The sequence below is a fragment of the Trichoplusia ni genome, chromosome 10 (assembly GCF_003590095.1).
Source record: "Trichoplusia ni isolate ovarian cell line Hi5 chromosome 10, tn1, whole genome shotgun sequence".
Taxonomy (NCBI): domain Eukaryota; kingdom Metazoa; phylum Arthropoda; class Insecta; order Lepidoptera; family Noctuidae; genus Trichoplusia; species Trichoplusia ni.
This window is the reverse complement of record NC_039487.1, coordinates 545,388-566,100: the sequence shown is the minus strand read 5'-3', so window position 1 is coordinate 566,100 and position 20,713 is coordinate 545,388. Positions and strand designations below refer to the sequence as shown.

The 20,713-nt window shown below is 38.8% G+C and overlaps 1 protein-coding gene across 1 annotated transcript in view; it reads left to right on the top strand.

Moving 5' to 3' along the window:
- Nucleotides 1-17,451, top strand: part of LOC113498263 — a 37,611-nt gene extending 20,160 nt beyond the window's left edge. Inside the window, exons 6-21 of the mRNA XM_026878212.1 lie at nt 287-432; nt 1,059-1,166; nt 2,123-2,287; nt 2,715-2,824; nt 3,329-3,515; nt 4,046-4,218; nt 4,603-4,766; nt 5,367-5,507; nt 6,118-6,290; nt 6,800-7,402; nt 7,840-7,951; nt 8,386-8,518; nt 9,181-9,338; nt 9,721-10,610; nt 11,480-11,728; nt 12,096-17,451. Of these exons, the coding sequence (XP_026734013.1) occupies nt 287-432; nt 1,059-1,166; nt 2,123-2,287; nt 2,715-2,824; nt 3,329-3,515; nt 4,046-4,218; nt 4,603-4,766; nt 5,367-5,507; nt 6,118-6,290; nt 6,800-7,402; nt 7,840-7,951; nt 8,386-8,518; nt 9,181-9,338; nt 9,721-10,610; nt 11,480-11,728; nt 12,096-12,129 (3,546 nt within the window). The 3' untranslated portion in view covers nt 12,130-17,451. The remainder of the gene's footprint in view (nt 1-286; nt 433-1,058; nt 1,167-2,122; nt 2,288-2,714; nt 2,825-3,328; nt 3,516-4,045; nt 4,219-4,602; nt 4,767-5,366; nt 5,508-6,117; nt 6,291-6,799; nt 7,403-7,839; nt 7,952-8,385; nt 8,519-9,180; nt 9,339-9,720; nt 10,611-11,479; nt 11,729-12,095) is intronic.
- Nucleotides 17,452-20,713: the final 3,262 nt, after the last annotated feature.

The window sequence follows — 20,713 nt, the reverse complement described above, 5'->3', positions numbered from 1 at the left end:
ACCCATGCGTACAACAGGAGATGCAGCTTCGAGTCCTGTCTGAGGATAAAAAATATCGATTGTATTTAATAAAATAGTATTGATAATTATTAAATGATGTACAAGTTTACTCACGCGTATTTATCGGGGTTCCCCGACTAGTTTCGGACCCAACCGGAGTCCTTAAACATGAGCTTACGCGGCGGGGTCGCGCATTTACATCAATTAGTAATGAATCATTCTCACGATAGTAACTATCGAAATGTATTGAGACTGACTCTTATAGCTATTGTATTGATACTTCCAGGAGGTATCGAGTGAGTGGTGCGCGGCCCACTCGGAGGCGATGTCCCCGGCCGACATGCCGACAGCCCGCGCCGTCAGCAACGCGGCGCTGCTCGCCGTCTGCCCGCTGCTGCTGTTCGCTGTCGCTGTTGCTGTCTTGTACTGGAGGTGAGTGTAACTCTGGAATATGCACCATCCCGATGAGTAGTATTAGGTATGATGTATGGGGACACTAGCTGAGTGGTTGAGGTCACCAAGCCAAGCCCACTAAGCGCGACGTGTCGCAGGTTCGGTCGCGGTTCGCGTAAGACAAGCATTTGTGTGGTCCGCGAATGGTTGTTCTGAGTCTGGGTGTCTTGTCTTTGTGCATATGATTTGAATGTTTGCGAAACCCCCCGCGATACAAGGATTAAATTACTTGGTGCGGAACTCGTTTAAAAAAACAGTAGTAATTTAAAGGTGATAGAGGAAAGTCTAGTTTTGCGATGACATGTCGAAAACAAACACAGATTCTTCCATGTTCGGATGTCTGATTTTATTTAAAATGGTTTAGTTTATTGGATTTGCTATTTAACGAATTTTTGCAAGCATGTAAGAGATTATACTGTAAAAAATCATATTCAAAAGAGTAACTCATGGAATTTCTTGCCGGTACTACTCTACAGGCATAACTTTTTGGAATGGTGCATCTAGACCCATTAATTAAAAGACGGTAATCTTGATTCTTGATAAAACTACATTAAAATGTATGAATTTGTTAAAAGACATACAAGAAAGCATTTCTTTTTATCCAGATGTAGAGCTCGCTTGAGCAAGTGCATCAGTGCTGCTTACAATTATTTAGAAGAAGGCGGAGAAAGAGCGGCACGTGCACCACTCAACTCATATAAAAAACCAGGTACGTGTTGATTTATGTATTAAAAATATTCCTTGTATACTATTATGTTCCTTAAACACTTCCTTAATAATGAGAATTCATGAGAAAAATAGCCTTATGTGCCCTTTTATGTGTATCAATTATGCGTACAATTTTTTGATTCCCTTTAACACATTTTCGTAGTCTTGACATCTAGACTAAGTGGCTTTTAAACATGTTTAGTATCTTAAACATTAAAGGTTCGAAAAATAGTTGTTGTTTTACTAATTAGTATGAAAAATTAATCTTATGCCTTTTAACGTGTTAAAATGAATTGCGTACTATGTTTTATTAATTTGCGGTTCTCTTTATGCATTTTTGGAGATTTGATAATACTGCTAGGTCTCTTTTAGTACTTTAAACACAAAAAATAATGTTGCCTTTGAAAATATTTGTTGTTTTGTTAAATAATAGTCATCAATTCTCCTTGAATTATTGAAATTAGTACTTTAGGTGATGTATTAGTCATAATATTAAAGGGAATTTAAATTGACTGCACGTGACTGTCTAGTGGTTAAGATCATTACGCCAAACCCCCAAAGCGTTACGTGTTGCGGGTTCGATCCCCGCGTAGGACATGCATTTGTGTGATACACGAATAATTGTTCTGAGTCTGGGTGTCTTCGTGCATGTGAATTGAATATTTGTGAAACTTCCGCGACACAAGGATTAAATTCATTAATGCTTAAGTTGTTGTAAAAATGGCTTGTTGGTCCGAATAGATCCGTCTTTGATCGACATGTTTATGTTTTTGTAATCCATACTAATATAATAAATGTGAAAGTACTAATATAATAACTGTCAGAGAGCTGCTGTTAGTGTAATTACAGTTCAAAGTAACGACTAAAATAATCTGTGGAGTAGATTACTATTTATGAAAGTTTATCCGTAGAGATGGTTATCATTGATTATAATAATAGTTCCCCCCGTTGCAGTGGTGAGCTGCTCGCCGCTGGTGTCGTGCGCGGCGGGCGGCGCGGCGGGCGCGGCGGCGGGCGGCGCGGCGCGGCCCCCGCGCATGGCGGGCCCCGCGCTGCCCGCCGTGCGCGCCGCCGCCTTCCCCGCGCACGTGGCCGCGCTGCACGCCGACGGGGACATCGGCTTCAGGTGGGCACGCAAGGGGCAAGGGAAGGAACGTGAGAGGGTTTTAGTGAGGGACACTCTCACTCAACCCAATGCGGGAGGACGAGGAGAAAGAGGAGGATTTCCCATCTGACAAAAAGTGTTTAGACTAACGAGTCACACATGAATAGTTTGGTATCAGTGTACATGGGTGCGATGGCATGATATTATACAATACAGATTCTCACATACAAAGTAAAGTCCTACAACTATAATTGCTTACTTGAAGCAATTGAGTTTGTGGTAAAATTAAAACGAAGCATTCAGAATACAAACAGTCCGTTGATGCCATATTACAAACACAAACTATCACGAATAACTATACACAAACATACCAATTAATAAATACTACGCACCGTTCACAATTGTACAATTATATGTAAACATAATATTCTTTTTTTCCTGATTTCAGTAAAGAGTACGAGATCGTGGTAGCGAAGTCTGCCGCGTTAGGACACACGAGTCACCATAGTCATAGGCCAGAGAACAGACTGAAGAACCGATACCTGAATATTACTGCATGTAAGTTAATCTAATGAATTGTTTATTGAAATAATATATATTTTTAAAATAAAGGAGGCTGAACATTAACCGAGAACTTTAGACTAATGAGATCAGCATACATATCTTGGCTAAATGACCGGCGATTTAAATGTGTGTCAGTTTTTAACACATAAGACTCTATTCTAAAGTTCTGGCATATTGTGGACAAGTCTATATTACCTATGACTACGCAACAGCAAAACCACACGATCTGGTAAAAAGAACCTGGATGGTACAGAAACGTGACTCATTATTGCCGTACGTTGAACAGTCATCCAGTTACCGCCATCGCGCTTAAAGAAGTTTTACTGCAATAGTCGCCATTGAACTACCATTATTTTTTTAAACATTAAAAAAGAACCTGAAAAATATCAAATAACATCATAAATGCCTTGCCTTATCGGAGCTGTTAGATCGCCTACATGCTCTAGACGGCTTCAAAAATGTCCAGTTATTATGAATACTTTATGTCCCTGTATCTAGACGACCACTCGCGCGTGTGCGTGTCGGCGGGCGGGCGGTGCGGCGCGGCGGGCTGCGTGGGGCTGGGCCGCGGCGGCGCGTGCGACTACGTGAACGCCAACTTCATCGACGGCATGCTGCCGCAGCTGCAGCCGCAACACGCCGCCAGGCTGCGCCGCAAGCTCGAGCGCAGGAACCGACCGCACAGGTATCAGCATCACACTTGATATACCTTCGTAAGGTGAACCCAAATATCGCGATACTTATTTTATGGTGCAGACTAAGGAAAACGATTTAGTTTATCGAAATAGGCGCACGCTCTATCGTTTACAGTATTAAACCTATGTAGTGTATATCATCTGTTTCAAATTGCGATAATGCCAGATCTATCTTGTATACCCACCTTGTTATTATAAATTCATTTATGGATGATTGAGTCTATTTACCTATTTACACTCTTAGGCAAATGACTCCCTTGTGTGAGATATTATTTTGTGTAAAAAAATGACTCCCTAATTAATGAATTTACACACCAGTTAGTTTAAAAGTCAAATGCCCAAATACACCCAGACTCAGAACAAGCATTAATCGATCACACTTGCATCTCGTACGTCGCACTCAGTGGGTTTGGCGTGGTGACAACAAATGTTGTTTTTTTTTGTGTTTTAGGATAAATTTTAATAACAATCCACTCGGCTATCCTTGCAATCGAATAATAACATACTATTATACCCACAGACAATCATCAGTAAAACCAACGAAACCACCACCAAACCTAGCGGAGGGCATAGAGTCTGCCTTCCTCAACATAGAGTTCTCGGGCATAGTGGAGTCGGATGACCAGAACGAAGATTCGGATTCCGAGAGGAGCGACTCAGATTCGGAGTTGGACGACGTGTATGTTGATATCGGTGAGTCTTACGTGCAAGAATAATTAGCTTAAAAAGTGTCGGTCACCGGTGACCGATCGTGACCGATTGTGTCCGACGACTTGAACTTTTGTTGCTTTTTTTAATTATTAATGTGTTAGGTGTAGTAATTTTTAGTTAATAGGGTGATTGTTTTATGTTTTTTTATAATTGAAATTAATTTTCTAGGGGTTTCGTGGCATATGTTAAAACCATAACAACAGCACCTTAGTATATTACATTATCTTCTAAATAGAAATGAAAGTTTTCTTTTTGACGGACTGGTTTAAAATTAATTAATTACGTAAAGAATATTATTGCAGACGAATTTATCGCCCATATTATATGAAATTAATTTCATTAAAATAAGATGCTTTTTTTTCTCAGATGGCGTATCAACTCGTGTCAAATTAGAGTGGTTAATATGGCGACGGCGCTACATAGCAACACAGGGCCCGACGCCGGCAACACTCGACGCGTTCTGGCGCATGATCTGGCAACACCGCGTACACACCGTCGTTATGATCACCAACTTGGTTGAAAGGGGACGGGTATGTACCTTGTAGTTAAAGATTTGTATAAAAAAGAGATGACGATATGCAGAGAAGCATGTCCATTAAGGAAATTAAATATTCATGTATTAGAAGCATGGCATATAATTAGTTAATTTTTAATAATATTTTTACAAGTTGAGTGATCGTCTATGTAATAATGAGTTTCTCTGTGCTTCGGGAGGCACTTTAAATTGTGGATTCTAGTTGTTATTTACACCTCTTTAATAGTCGCTGTGGTTAGAAGAAAGTTCCACAAATAGTCTGATTAAGGGGTATCGTGTTGCCCTAGGAAAGTAGGTTGAGGAAGTCAGATAAATAGTCGCTTCTTGTAGGTACTCAATTTTAAGTCACTTCCCGGTAAGCAAGCAGGCTGCGCGTGCGCAGGTTAGCTTCAAACCCGGAGACAATGCAATTTACAACTATAAAAACGGATGGACTGATTTTGATAATTCGAATGGAGTGACAATTGAAAATGAGTGAATTTAGATTTTTAAATCTATTTTATAATAATAATAGTCAATTCGCGCAGATCGTTCATTTCCAGTAAGGCCTTTTGTAAGAGAGTACAATGTAAGTAAGTGTGGTGTTGTGTTGCAGCGCAAGTGCGACATGTACTGGCCCATGGGCGGCGCGGGCAGCGCGGCGGAGTTCGGCGGCGTGCGCGTCACGCTGCTGCACGAGGACGTGCGCGCGGCGTACACTGTGCGCCACATGCGCGTCGTGCCGCTGCCGCACGCCGTGAGTACCGCGCGCGGGGCCTGCGGGGCCAGGGACTCACTCGTCTGAGAGACTTCCAAGATACTTGGGCGGATGTCGAGAGAGTTGGGATCGGTGGAATGATAGTCTTCCAGAACCACTCTAAGCGCATTGGGTTTAATTGAAGCCCTCGTGCGAAAAAGATAGCCCATCATCGACAGCATTGATTAATTGATTGATAACAACTGAATTGATACTTACTTGCATGCCCTGATACCATTTGGTATGTTTTGCATAGTAGATGTTGCCAAAGTTACTGTTAAAATGCTACCACTGACGTAGTCATTTTGTGTGAATGTCTGTTGTCTATACAACTGAGAAGAAAAATTGGATTGAATTTTAAGTCGTTGACTAGCCCTTTCGTTTATTCAAATCAGACTAGCTGCGTTATTTTAAAATAAATAATAACTTCATTGATGCAGAACAGAACCATTCCCATCAGGGAATTATTACCTCTATCACATAAAAAAATCAAAATCGGTAATCGAAAACTTCTTCGTAGAACACTAATGAATCAAAGATTTTTCCTCACCAGTGCTAAATGACACGACATCCAAAAAAACATACTAAAAATTCCCCTTATCATCTACAGGGAAGTTCCCCCACCAGCGGCGACAGTTCCGGCAGTGGGTCCGAGGGTCGCACCGTGGTCCAGTACCACTACACCGTGTGGCCCGACCACGGGACCCCACGACATCCCCTCGCTGTGCTACCCTTTGTTAAGGCCGCGGGGAAACATCCCTCCACCGTGCTCGTGCATTGCAGGTATGGATAGAGATGTTTGTACGTACAGACAAATGCACTGAGGTCATCATAACTTTGGTTTCACTGACTGCATAAAAAAGTCCGAGATTCATTCATATCCACTGTACATTCATACGTACATAAGCGTAATACTTTCAATTTTATACACAGACATAATAATATGAGAATTATTAAACTCAATTGCCAAAACACGATGTGGTCAGAATTAATTAATCTTAATAGAAAGAATGTTACATTACTTAGGTGTTGGTGGATTTTTGTGTATTGGGTTATATCCTTTAGTGGGCAAAACACACCTCAGCGTTCTATATACTTAAGCTCATTAGTCTGGATTGTATAAACAACCAGATGTTTTTTAATAATCTGAAAAATGAGTCCTGGTCAAGATTGGCCGAAGAACACAAACTTCATAAACATAGGGTCCAACTCATCTCACTAAATCAAGAAATTCAGTCTCAAAAAAATATTATTTTTATGGCCAAGCTAAATGCAATATTATTTCCTCGTAGCGCCGGAGTCGGTCGTACAGGCACGTACATAGTACTAGACGCGCAGCTCAACCAACTCAAACTGACCGGCACGCTCTCCCCTCTCGGCTTCCTCTGCCGAGCGCGAACACAACGCAACCACCTCGTACAGACAGAGGAACAATACGTGTTCGTACACGACGCGCTACTCGAACACGTACGATCCGGGGACACAGAAGTAGAATACCCTAAAGCCAGAGAATACCTCGCGAAACTCCTCGAACCAATATCAGACGAGGAACTAGCCGTTCTCGACCTTAACCCCCCTAAGAATAAGAGCACAAATGACTTGTCGAATGGCGTTGAAAACGGTGAGACGTCTAGCATCAAATCCAGTCAGAATAATAGTGAGAAGGAGATTCTGGAGAATGGTAGTCAAGTGTCGATAAAGACTGATGATTTGAACAGTGAACAGAGCAAGTCTGTTAAGGATTCTGAAGGGACCGATGAGGCTAAGGATGGTATGGTTAATGGGGAGGAAAGTGAAGGGGTGTATGATCTGGCTCCTAGGTCCACGGACACGTATAGCAAGAAGATGCAGGCGTATAATAATATGAGTGATCAGGAGAAGGAGGAAATGAGACGGTAAGCTTTCATTAATTCTATTATTATGGTATAGACAGACTTGTCCCACTTACGCAATGTATAATATAGCCTAATGACTTTATGGCTCTTGATTTTATGCTGAACTAATCTATAGATTGCGTTCTTCGTTTATAAGTATTAAATATAAACCTCCGTGGTCGAGTGGCGTACGAACCGGTTTCAAGGTGTCGCTAGCTCTGAGGTCCGAGGAAAAATTCACATTTCTACATTGTCTCGGGTCTGAGTGTTTGTGGTACCTTCGTTGTACATAAATTCCATAACACAACTGCTTTAGCAACTTACTTTGGGTTCAGCACAATGTGTGATCTTGTCCGCATTTATAAATATTTTAAATTTTTTCCCCCGCAGTTCCGTTCTCGCCTTGTGTTACTAGTACAGCAAGTTTTCTTGTAACTGATTTAATCTTTTATTTACAGGGCTAACCGTGCAGAAAACTACGCGCTATTAGAACGTATGAGATCTCTAGCGAACAGGCATCACACGTATCAAGGCCCGCCGCCTGTCAATCTACTAGAAAAACAGTTCTTGGTAAGTATTATACTGAAAATGAATTGAAAAGAAATTCCGTACCGCCCAACCGGCGACTGGTAGCCGTAGTGACGTCATCGCAAATTCTCTTTATACATTCGTATAACTGCGCCAAGCTGTAACTATAAAAAATGTAAATGATTGTGTTTTCTGTCGTGTAGACATTATTAACGACGTCGATTTTGTACAAAATTTTGAACCACGGGAGCAAATTTAACATCATTAGCGATGAGATTCAACAAAATATATAAAAATCATAATTTTTTGTCCTAATTAAACTATCGCTAAATACGGAAGACTCACAAAAACGTGTGGTTACCTAATGCCTCAAATAATTTCTTAAATCGGTATTATTAAAAGAAAACATATGTACTGTATTTTATGTATAATCATGGTCGCCTAAACATTACTACATCTTATATTCTTGTCCACAGCTAATAACAAGATCGTGCGTTGAAGCGAGCGTATGCGCGCGCGCACCTCACAACGCAGAAAAGAACCGGCCCGGCGGGATACTGCCCTCCGACTCCGCTAGAGTTATGCTCGTACCCAAACCTGGTGTTGAAGGTATGTATTGTTAATCTATACTTATGATATTGGTGTAATAATATCGATGAAATACAAAAGCTAGCTAAGGTTAAAAACGGCAAAGGTTATTTGCCGTTTGAGTGCCAGATCTAAAGTGATCAATTTTGGGTTTTTTGCAGCTGTCAATGACGTCTATTTGCGCTGACTAGCGCGGGTAAAATTAAACAATTATGATCGAAATGTAAATTATATCTTTATACATTGATAAAAAAAAAACATAACCCGAAATATACCCCAGAAGACTACGAAGTATCTTATTTTTAGAGGTAACAGAGCGTATAGATTCACTTAACTGACATTATTCCAAGTGTTAGTTAAAATGACTGACTGCATGAGTAGCCGAGTGGTTGAGATCATCACACCAGCGCGACGTGTCGCGAGTTTGATCCCCATGTAGGACGAGCGTTTGTGTAATCCACGAACACTTTTACGGACTTACACGAACGGTTTTTATGTTATGAAACCCGCCGCGACACAAGGAATAATTTCGTTAATGCGGAAACCGTTTTTAAAATAAAAAGATAAACAATACAAACTTATACCTAAGTTAGTAACACAATAAAAAATAACCTTTAAGCTGTCCTAAGGTTATTTGTTACCAAACTTCTTTAACTTCTTTTTCTCTATTCATACGCACGCAGGCAGCGAATACGTGAACGCGTCCTGGGTGTGTGGCCGGCGTCGTGTCCGCGAGTACGCGGTCGCCCAACACCCCGGCGCCTGCGCAGCGGACCTCTGGCGGCTGCTGTGGGACCACACCGCGCAACTTGTACTCTTACTCTCCGATACTAATGACCCGGTAATCTAGAGTTTATTTATTGATTTATTTAATGCCGTATGGAAGTCAATAAGGTTAACATAATGTTAAATACTTTTTATAACTTGTCTTGATATTATGGAGTGCATGGAACGATTTGTTATTGATTAGATTCTATGGTGGGCTACCTCCCATTTTAGATAAAGGGATCTTCTATTGCGTTTTTAGCAGAATAGTATAGCTTGGAGTCGTATAAATGTATGTATTTCTATGTATGTTATGCGTAGGCGACCATTTTTAAAATCGGCTAAATGGTGTCTTCTCTTCATTCCTTCCATGTTTACTTCTTGATACATAATTAATAATTATAATCAGTGGAGTCGGTGTACAGGAATCTCATTAATTCATACTACTTTATTTACAGGAATGCGAAATATTTTGGCCAACGGAAGAAGAAAAAGAACTTTTCGTCGCGAACTTCAGAGCTAGTTTTGTATCAAAAGAAACGTACGTAGCCCACCGAAAAGCTGACAGAAAATCGCCCGCCACGTCCCCAGTCGAATCCGAGCCAAACGGCTACAGGCGGCAAGAGAGCAGTGATTGTGCAGACGACGAGCGATTAATACCAGAAAACAACTCCCCAGTCACAGACACAGAACCAGCGTACCGCTTCGACAGAACAGAACTCAGACTAGAAAGACTCAGCACCGGCAACCGAGACCTATCAGCCAGGAAGTCAATAGCAAACGGCGATCTATTCTCATCTTTATCAGAAAAGAAAAACGGTCCAAAATCCCCTAGAAGTCCATCGAAAATGTCTTTAAAGAACTTCAAGCTAAGCTCTCCTACGAAATTCAAATTCCCCGATTGGGGGAACAGAACTGCGGGGTCTCCCCCCGACGTCGCCCCTCCTCCTCCACCCATAGCCCCCGCGCTAACAGTCGAAGAGGAGGCGGAACTACGACGCCCGTGTTACTACTTCGAGAAAGTAGACAAAATACCCGAAGATGTACCTTTAGACAGAGTTATAGAAGTTACCAATGTCAGCGTGCATTCGTTACAAGACGATTATCAATTAAGTGTAAAGTTTATTAAGTGTAGTCGGTGGCTGGACGGCGACACGACTGACTACACCCAAGGCCGACCGGACGATAACGAGTATGTTAGAGCAGTGCGACAGGCGACCAGTGAAGGAGAGAGGGAGACAGCGATAGATAGGCTTATAGAGCCGTATAAAGACTCTTTTGCGTTGATCGAGTATGTTGCTGGCTGTCAAATGGAATACAAGAATGGTCCAGTTGTTGTTGTTGACAAGTAAGTAGTAGATTGTAACATTATAAAATATGAGTTTCGATGACGTTATCTTGTTATAGAGATTGTAAAATATTTACGTAGTTAACTCCCCTGTAGAAGTCCGAGTCCTGATCTTGATCCCGGTCGTCTGGGAGCAAGATAGTTCGATGATATAGTAAAAGTCTCGTGTCGAGTCGGGTGAGGCTGGCATAGGACCGTAGAAATTGGCTCAAGAAAGGGGAGGCCTATGCCCAGCAGTGGGATGATGTTGGTGAATTGATAAGTGAAGGCATACTAAAAAAATGAATTCAATAAAATGAAGGTGCAGTAAGAGTCCTTCTTTATTCAATATCGGTTTACTGGCGCGCAATATCGAGATCGCTCAAGTTTGACTTGCAACGATATAATAAACTTCCAACAAATAAATAATCACGAATCCGCCTCATGAAAGCTATTGTAATAGACATCCATCATCATCCACAGCCTTTGTCCTCCCACTGCTGGTAGGCCTCCTCCTTTCTCGTTCCAATTTCCATGGTCTTTTTTTTCCCCATCGGGGGGCAGGAGAGGGGTATGTGGGGCCCGGTGAAAGGCGTTCCCGGTATACCCACTAAAAAGACTCAACGGCACTCTAACCTCGCCTGTGTGAAGGTTGCCTGGTCTTTGTCATCCAGTCCCCCACCGGCGACTGTCTGCCTCACGCTCCCCCCCCCCCCCCAGAGGGTCCTGTGCCAGACTCGAGATCTTAACTATAACGTCGTCCCATTGCGTCGTGCTCCCGGAATACCGACGCTTCTTTTGCCTTGCCTAGACTATTTTATTCCCGCCTTAGTTCACCTGCCGTCACTTTCAATGGCTAATAGACAGCTGATGATTATTTTGTGCATCAGATACGGTGGCTGGAAGGCGATGAACTTCTGCACGATGTCGGCGGCGTGTGGCGGGGCGGGCGCGGCGCTGGCGGCGGGCGCGGGCGCGTGCTTCCTGCCGGCGGAGGACGCGCGCGCCTCGCTGTACTGCTGGGCGGCGCTGGGCGCGCACGCACGCACCGCGCCCAACCACGCGCGCGCGCACCACCACGCCGCGCTGCTGGCCGCCTACTGCGCGCTCGCCGCCTACGGCCAGCTGCTCTCACACAGGTACTACCCCTCGCCGTACTGCTGGGCGGCGCTGGGCGCGCACGCACGCACCGCGCCCAACCACGCGCGCGCGCACCACCACGCCGCGCTGCTGGCCGCCTACTGCGCGCTCGCCGCCTACGGCCAGCTGCTCTCACACAGGTACTACCCCTCGCCGTACTGACAGAGCTCCCATGGACAAGCCGAAGAAAACCCATTATTTGACTACGAGCACAGACAATTTAAACCTCATTTTACGATTATTGCCGTTCCAGCAGGTAACGTAAAATCCATCATTAATGTATCCTAAAATAAACGATTACTTATACAGCATTAAAAAGACACTGATAATGAACGTATAATAATATTGTTTATCTTGTCTTTCCAGATCACCCGACACACCTGAACAAGAGTCTCGGTAATACATCACATCATGTAAGTAATACTCAGCGCGTTGTGCCGTACTTCCGTGCCTACCCCACCGCGGAACTGTCGTGAACGTCCCATATAAACAGACAGAACCACGACGATACGCAGTACATGGCTACGAGCATTGAACCTCCGTAGACAGCCACCTGATTGGTGGGCGAAAAGTGACGTGATACAAACGTAACCGGATTGGTTGATAGCGATCACGTGATGTTCTCCAATGCTCATTGGCCGTAAATAGACGATATAAACAATTTGCCAATAAGGCCTTTGTGTATTCGTGTTACTCAAATTAAATGTCCTTAGATGTTTATGTCCCGTGTCAGATGACTGTATTCTAGTATTTTATACTGGCAAGCCTTACTAGGGCCGGTTTTACATCACAATTGTAATTAGTTTCTATTTTAGTGGCTATATGAGGAAGTGACGGTGGGAAGCATAGTATATAAACATTACCCTCATTTTGCAAGGTTGCATAATAATTAAGAATGGTTCCGATTTTGGGTTCGAAAGTAAATTATATTTTAACAGGTAGTAAAAAATTGATAGTAAACCTATATATCTGGTATAGCCATTTATTAATACATATTTTTCGTTAAATACTCAGTACTCAATATATAATTTGGAGACGGTACGCCTGTAACGTCAGCAAGAAAAGTAAAAAAAATGTATTTAGATTCGTACCAAAAATCTGAACCTTTTTGAATATCATGCTTTTGTCAAAAAAATGTAATATTTTGTTTAACAATACACATATAAAAAGTATTTGTAGATTGTTTTATATTTAAGTGTATTTAACTCGTGATGTCTATAAACATTTATTAGGTTTTACTAATATTTTCTTAGATTTGATCACTTTATTAAAGTACAATGTAAGTTACACATTTTTTTTAAACAATTGGTTTAATCATTTCTGTTTCTGCCACGATTTTTTGACGTAAGACGTGTCTCATCCGTTGTAGACAAATATTTATAAATAGTTTCTTTAAACAAGACTAAACAATAGTTTAAATATTCTTAAGCAATAGAAAATAATTTGAGATGTCGTATCATCTCAAACTAAAATTATTTTTGCACCTCCATATATTGCATTAGATTATATACATAATTTTATAATTTAAAGCCCATTAAGTTTTATCGATCAAACAAATGATAAATATTTCCTTGCCTCTGTTTTACAGTAATTATTATTTTACGTCCTAATATAGAAACTACGCGTGTACGGGACTGTTTTCGTTGTGAGAGCGAGACACAGCTATGTGCATTGTAGTTCACTATCCCGCTTACACAATGGTCAATAGTCCTTTGAAAATTGAAACAAAAGATAATTTTAAAATTTCTATTGCACCCACCGTTACATTGCAAAGTTTTTTCTACCGACTTACAAATCAGTAATTCAATTCTATATAAAATATTTAAAAAGTAAACATTTAAAGTAGATTAGTTGATATATAATCGTATTAAAATTCATATTCGATATTGGTGTGATAACATTCCTATTAAAATTTGTGTAGAATTGAATTGCTGTAATTTTGACTGTATTCCTTATGAAGTGTCTTGTTAACGAACATGAAATTAGCTATTCCCGATATGTGGTATAAATAAACAGGAGCCGTATTTTGTCTGAATGTCGTTATGGTTGGGTTGGATAAAAGAGATAGCGATATTCAACATATTTTATTCGTAGATTATCACAATAATTAACCATTGTACACATGGATTTCCAAAATTATGTTGGTGTTACTGCCCAGTCTGACTTCATACAGCCAAATTCATGTATAGATTATGTGAAATTCGGTATCCCATAGCGAGATTGCTTGTCTTCTCTACATTATAAAAACTTTACGTCTTATCGAAATATGATAGAAGACACCATTTTTACTTGCTGTATGAGGTAATGGAAAATAACATAAAGCTGTTTTGTCCATGTTATACTAAAGTTATAAATTGAGTATTTATTACATCACAGTCTTATGTTCTACCTAACCAGTGTCGTTCTGTTATTCAAGAGACAATTTCTCTCATTCATAGAAACTTGTTCAAATAATGTGATTTGCTTTACAAATGGGATAACATCAAACTCCTTCCGTGGTCTTTTGGGTTCAGCGAAAAGGAGTGTCAGACATTGAGTCACTAAAACCCACCCATGTTCCTTCCGTTACCGTGACCACGGTAACCCCTTTCCGCCCAATCTCGCTGCACAAGCAGGTACAAATACTGTGACTTCCCGTCTCTGGGAGCTAATAAAACCCAACTATAATGACTTGAGACATTTAAATACGTAAAACAATTAGAAATCGGTTTGTTATCGGATTATGCTCAAAGATCAACAATAAAGTAGCGAACGATATTAACATATAAAGGCTTTCTCTTATGAAATAAGATGTGGTTGTGTATTGAGATTTATAAGAAGGATTCTATTGACTTTTCTAGTATTTTTTTCTATACCAATCATGCTTATCATGATAATAGTCTGATGTATTTTAGGATATAACTTTGGTGTTTTGTTTTTTTACTTTCTGATGATATGATTATTGAACATTGTAAGGGGTTCTGATGATAATATTGTAAGGGGAAAATATATCTTGGAAATATTTCTGTTTTATTAGACTCTGCTGAAGCTATAATTCTGGAGTTCATTGTGACCACTGTGTAAAGAGAAAAAATATTGAATAAATCGTGATTTATTAGAATATCTAAACTGTTTTTCTAAATCTGATATTAGTGTTGTTGTTAGTTGATTGTCAGAAAGTAAATGAAACACAAAGTTATATTTCTACCTTTAGACCCGAATTTGTATACCCTAGTACAAATAACTTCGTTTAGTTCGATTAAGGGTTTGTTAAGAATCTGAAAAAAATGACAAAAAAATAAATAACAACTTTCAGTCTAGAACAAACTATTCTTACAAACCCTTGTCAAACTAATCTTCCAATAGCCATGATATTATTTTTTAATAAAAATTAGGCACAGTGCAATAGATATGTTACGCATTTAAAATAATACAATTTAAAAAATATATTTTTAAATATTATTTTTAGCCAAGTATTAATCTACGGATATTTTTTTTTTTCGTCTTTATTTTATTTTCTATTTAAATTATATAGGAATGTAATAAGTATATATACGTATTAGTCGGATCGGCGAGTGCTGTAGGCAAGGATATTTTTTTGTAAAAAAACTTATAGAAGATATAATATTTTGTATTTTATTAGATTATGTTTGTTTTTCTTTCTCTGTCTTACATAAGATACTGTATGTCGAAAGAAGCTGGCTGTTTTTAACATCGTTTTGTGGCACAGCAATATCGTAGATTCATTAACGACTCAATAACGTAGACATTCGCGATGCTAAGCCCACTCGTCACTCCGACCCATGTAATTCCTATTAAATCAAGTTATGGTCCAGTATTTTTTATTATAATAATTGTAATCTAGTTAATATTCGATATAATTGTGAAGACTGCTTATTAGTGGTTCGTCAATTAAGATGTAACGAGTTCCGTTTGGGTTCTGTGGTATTACCTAAATGTTTTAAGGATCTCTAGACAGTGCGTCACATGTCGTAGCCACGTAGCCACGTAGCCGAGACGGTGCTACGACCGTAGACGCAAATCTCGTAGTCTTTTTTGTATTGTGTCTGAGGTCCTTAGCGCCCTACACAGTCCAACATAAATGTTCGTATTGGATTCGTATCTGTATTATTGAATGTTGTGAAGTGATCGAGATAGGTTTTAGCATTATGATATTCCCCTTAAGTGTTGAACACTTCTCCTTAATCTAGGTGTCCTATAGATAGTCGCTATAGCTCAAAAGATGGATAATTTCGATCACTCCACAAGGCAACGAATGGATTATTAGGAAAGTAAATGTTAGTGTGAATATGGCGGGTTATGTTTGTGCGCTGTGGTCCCGTGCGTGCCATTTTAGGCTTAGATAAATATACGCATAGATAGTTTCAATTATATTGCCGTATAGACTTAAGTAGGTATGCTGGATTTTAGATACGATATTTTTACACTTCCGTGCATTTCAATTGCACACTTTTTTTGTATAAATGACGAGAACATTTAAAAAAGTAAACGTGTTTAATCTTTGGAACTGTTATTTATAATTGTCAATGTTACGTTTTCAAAAGTGTTTTTGATATTTATACAAAAAAGAAGGAATTAACGTGACTCAATTTAAATGTCCGCAAGTGTAACATTTAGCCTTTTTTTAGAACGAGTGTGACATTTTTAATGTCCTCTAGTGTCTTCAGTAATCTACTTTCATAAACATGATCAATTAATATTATTTGCGGTTGACGTATCTAAAGTGACAATTCAAATGATTTTTAACCGACTTGGAAAGAAAGGAGGTTATTATGCATTTATTTTTTTGCTGGAACAATAACGTTTTACGCGCAAACATCCCCGCCTGTCGGTTAACCAAAGAAGCGCGTATGTATAGAATTAAAGAGGGTAGCTAAACGTAGGCAACTGGGTGTCGCAGCTAATTAGAATAATTAATGTAAGGTTATCCTACTCTGTAATTAACTGTTATATTTATATGGTCTGGTGATGGCTGTTTTGATTAGAAGAAATTAAAAAATATATCAAAAATCTTTTTTGAGTGTACTTTTGTTTCGTTCAAGAATTACGTGAATTAATAAAAATAATTTGCTACAAAATTGAATAATTTCGGTGTATTGTTATTATTTAATTGTTTCTAACAAAACAGCCAAACCAAATAATAACATTTGACATAATATCGTTTAGAAATTAAATTCGGCTCAATTTTTGTAATCTTTTTGACGCAACACTTTGTTTTTCGATTTAAAATTATTCACAAGCGCACATCGATTTTCATTTGAACATAAAACATTTAAAATATACGACGAAATATATCAGGGTATTGTCATGCAATCATGGAATATCATTTTCACGATGTTTTTAACCTGCTCCCGAAGCAAGTAGCATTTCTACAAGTTTAACCTCTGAAATTACTCAAATGTATGAAAAGGACAAGTTTTAGTCAACTCTTCTCGAAAACTGTCATTCTCATACACTCAAGCAATTTCGTTTTAACACATTGCCCTGTAGAAATGCCCCTTGCCGACGGCTACCGAAGCCATATTATAGTTTAAAAACCATTAGTTCTGTTATAGAAAAGAGATGGCGCTGTGTTTTATAACTCTATCTTTCTCTATCACAGGACGTATATGGTTCTAAGTGCTGTGCACTCGAACAAGTTACTGCTATTAGGTCTCATATTGAAGTCGATTAAAGCGCCTAACTATATAGCCGGTGCTTCACAATTGGCCCCCAATGTCAAGACCAACATGTTGATCAAGCAAACATTGTTACCAAGGTTTCGGCCAATATTTGTAGTTGGCGTGTTGCTCGTACTTAGGAATCTGCGACAATGCTCGTATACAGTCCACACGTGCCTCCAACATTGATACAAGCTTATGCATTGGTGCAAATGTTTGCCGCGTCACTTAAGATTTGTTTGAGTATACAGGCAAACGAGACAAGGCCTGGTTTCCCGAATATTTGCTTGTTATCTAAAGCTAGGTTTAAACAGGCGCCACTCACCGACAGACTATTTATGTTGATGTTATGTCGGTGTTGTGTACTTGCCTTTACTTCATTAAAACTATATACTGTGTGAGTGTAGCATGTAAATTTTTGTCACTCATAATGTAGACTAAGCCTATTACACTTTAAAGGTAACCTCTTAATAATCGACTAAGTACTAAGAGGCAGCTGTATCGAATAACTTGCAAAATCATTTTGACATTTCTATTAGCGATATCGATGACTAAAATCATTTTTGCCAACGATGTCGATACTCCAGCCGTTGAAAACTGATTAATCGATTAGTTGATTATAAGAGCCCTAACTATTTATATAATTCAAGAGAATGCTAGAATAAAATAACTAAATGTTCCATGTTGTATGTACGCCCGAGAGAAGTGTTGCTGTAGCTTGTAAGGTGTAAAAATGTTGCAAGGTTTTTAATGATGATATTAAAAAAAAAGTTATTATTATCCGTATACCGCCTTCTTACGAACTGTATTGTGCCAATTTTAATACTTCCCGTGCAATGACGCATTCCAAGTCTTGATGTACCTTTTTTTGTTAACCCAAGTGTATTGTCCCCAGTAACATATTTTTTTTTGCTGGCAACATTGTTTGATTATATACGTAATGATAAAGGATTACAATTATTTCAGTATTGTTCTCTGGATTATTGCAGAATTGTTGATTTAAAGTTATATTTCACATCGAAAAGGCTTTTTTTTTTCAATATTTACTAACACAAGTAGTTTTATAATTTTTGTATTTAGTTTTTAAGCAGTGATGTACCGTTTATTTGGTTAATTTATATGGAGATACATGACAGTATATTATTGCGAACAAAGTGTTTTCTGCGATCACGTTTAAGCGAAATTTAGTTAAAGTATCTCGTAGTATTGATAATATGAACAGCACAAATATTTATTGTGAATCTTAAGTATCGATTTTGTATGAAGCTTTTGATTTTTTTCTATGAAAAAATGAATGCGCTGGATCGCTACACTTTTGTAAGTCAGCCGCATAAAATAATGGGCATTTATTTAAACGATATAATTACAAAAACTAACTCCTAAGACAAGTGATGTCTACAAGAAACCGCTTATAAAATCGTTCGAATGTATGTAATTGACATCATTTAAATTACGTGACTTACCTAACTGTTAATAGGGTATTTGACGAAAATAATCTAGGGGGAAGGGGAGATTAAAATGCCGCTTGTTTGTAAAAATTCTACTGATATATACATTCTTTGCTTACCCGATCAAATAAATGATATTTTCCGATAATTTTTGGAATTATCTGAGTTTTATTAAATTCGCAGTTCCATACATATGAACGATTTTTATACGTTAATGTTTCGCTTGTCTAAGGAGTTTCGCGTTTAGTAGTTTGTAAACTTATGTTATTCTATTATTTTTGTTGGCTGTAGCCAGTTTTAGTTTGGGAATGATCATGTACAGTCTTTTTTTATCGGAATTTGTCTAATTTTGTACACTTTTGTTTAAGACATCACACTGTAATGTAAATCTTACGAAGACTTATTTATTTTTTATGTAACCGCCTGTATTATTTCAATTGTAAAAATATATAAGAAATTATCTAAATTGGGGTTTTATTTGGAACCTTTACGACTGACATTTTTTACTTTTCATGTTGGCTCAATCAGTAGTTTTTTAGAAATACGTGCTGACCGGTATATACGGAGCAGTGTAGTATGTTGGCTTTACGACATAGCCAAAGCTCTAGATAGATAGATTACCTATACTAATAGACATAGTTAATTTTAAAACACAACTTTTTGTAAAACAGCGCCATCTGTACTTAACGACAACGAACCATTTACTCCTTTCTATGAGTGCTAATCCTGCAGTCGCTCTCATTATACAGTTGGCGAATACACGAGGTAATATGTGATACCAGCTATCGAAAAATGGCCAATAGAGGGCGCTAAGCGATTTAGCCGCTGGATCACGGAGTAATAAGCAAGACAAACAAATGGCAGCATAAAGAACACCCTGGATAGATGAAACATTTTATGTTGTAGATGACTCGTAAATTATTTGGAAATGAGTACCTTTAGTGGAAGTTGACCGCTCTGCTAAAATATGTATTGTAGGTATCTTAATAATATTACTTATTTGTATTATTAAAAAAAGCGGCAGATTGATATAAAACTTAAACGTGAGAGATGTAGTTCGAACAATGAACGAAAGTCGTTTCAAACGCAAATGTTGACTTAATTAATCTTTTGAGTCGAGCTTTATAACACTGCATATTCACAGTAAACTATGGCACAATTTTTGTAACTTATAGGTAATACCTCAGTTCTAGAGATCCAACTTACCTCTGTTGTTAAACAAAACAAAGCTAAATCTGAAGATTTAACTCTTCGTATCCAATACAAACTTCCGTTAAGTCTTCAATGTAACGAAAACTTTGAGCGCCAGTATCTTGGCAATCGATCTAGCATTATTAAGGCATCAATCAGCAACAATGGACCGCGGGAACTAATCAAAGTTAGTACCAACTCGGCCCACTTCGGCCCAACTCGTCCCAAGTGGCCCAAGTGGCTACAAGTTCGCCGGAAAACTGGCGAAATGAGCCATTGTTAGATCACTCGTTTTGTATTTCGGATTAATTAATTTTGAGTTTATTATTTTTGTGTCGTTTAATCTTTGGCTAGCTAAAATAATGGGTGTTCTTTTCAAAGTATTTTTTTTTATTTATTGTATTTTATTGTACTTTTTCTTGGTTGTAATGTCAGGTATTCACGAGCAGTTTCCCCTGTCTCGTTTTTGACTTTTCTGTAGTGACTATCAAAAAATCTTTTATCTCAAGAGTGTACCCCAAAGGTAATTTAATTTTTGTCTTCTGAAATTGCTAAGAATTTTAAAGGGTCCCCAGAGCAAACTTTTTGATTGAACATCAAATGATTGATCGTCCCGGAGCCGTTTGTGTTGGTTTAGGAGAAGGGCGTTACAGAAAAAATAATCAGACAAATATGCTCAGGAGTA